This window comes from Tupaia chinensis, unplaced genomic scaffold, assembly GCF_000334495.1.
Source record: "Tupaia chinensis unplaced genomic scaffold, TupChi_1.0 Scaffold000354_1, whole genome shotgun sequence".
NCBI classification, from domain to species: domain Eukaryota; kingdom Metazoa; phylum Chordata; class Mammalia; order Scandentia; family Tupaiidae; genus Tupaia; species Tupaia belangeri.
In genome coordinates, this window is record NW_006159849.1 from 3,842,149 (window position 1) to 3,843,175 (window position 1,027).

Here is a 1,027-nt window from a genome sequence, read left to right on the forward strand (position 1 = left end):
CTGGAGTCTCTATTTTGTTCCAATAGTCCACATACCTGTTTTTGTCCCAATACCATGCTGTTTCGATTATCACAGCTTTGTAATAATTTGGGGGTCAGGAAGTGAGATGCCCTCTACTCTGCTCTTTGAGATCTTTTATGATTACATCTGAATTCTGTGATTGATTTTGCTAAGTCTGTGAAGAATATCTCTGGTAATTTGGGATTGCATTAAATTTGAAGATGAATTAGGGTATAATTGACATTTTGATTATATTCTTCCAATTTTGGAACACGGAATATCTTTCTACCTTTTTGTATCATTTAAAATTTTTCTTTTTAGTTTTCCAGTTTTCCTTATAAAGGTCTTTGACTTCTTTTTTTTTTTTTTTTTACTTAACAAAAAGTTTATTATGGAAATGTACATGACCTGATTTTTACATCATAGTAAAAACGGGCCTGTTGACAAGGGGACATCAGTTTTTCTGTCGACCAGCCATTATTTATACTCGTTCCAAGGCTTCTAACATGATGATACTATTTCCTCGTATTACCACCATTCCAATATTGTTCTGTTGCCCACTAGTTGCCATCTCCACACATTCATCTATCACAAGATTCATAAATGGATCAAATCCCCGCAGTATTCCTTGGACATGTCTGCCACCATTTAATTTTAATGATAACTTCTTGTCCATAAATTTTTTCAATTCGGGAGGGTGAGCTTTGCTCATGGTACCAACTCGGCGGGCTCAGGGATGCCTTTTTCAAGGTCTTTGACTTCTATGGTTATGTTTATTCCCAGTTATTTTTAATTCTTTTGCAGCTATTGTAAATGGATTTTTTTTTTTTTCAGTTTTACCTCATACTGTTCACTGTTAGTGTATAGAAATGCCATTTTGGTATGTTGATTTTGCATCCTGCCACTTTACTATATTCATGTTTCACTTCTAGGAGTTTTTTTGTAGATTCTTTTGGGTTTTCAGTGCATATAATCATGTCATCTGGCAACAGATAATTTCACTTCTTATTTCCCTATGTGTTTTTTG

At 34.2% G+C, this 1,027-nt stretch overlaps 1 protein-coding gene across 1 annotated transcript; it reads right to left on the bottom strand.

Annotated features, from left to right (window-relative positions):
* Positions 1-464: 464 nt before the first annotated feature.
* On the bottom strand, positions 465-738 carry LOC106735298 (small nuclear ribonucleoprotein G). The gene has a single exon (XM_014589351.2). It carries the CDS (start codon positions 710-712, stop codon positions 482-484), a length of 231 nt encoding a protein of 76 aa, XP_014444837.1. The 5' UTR covers positions 713-738; the 3' UTR covers positions 465-481.
* Between the last annotated feature and the right edge of the window lie 289 nt (positions 739-1,027).

What these genes read in the sequence shown, in the direction of transcription:
- LOC106735298 (XM_014589351.2), bottom strand. Translation starts at nt 712, where the DNA reads ATGAGCAAAGCTCACCCTCCCGAATTGAAAAAATTTATGGACAAGAAG.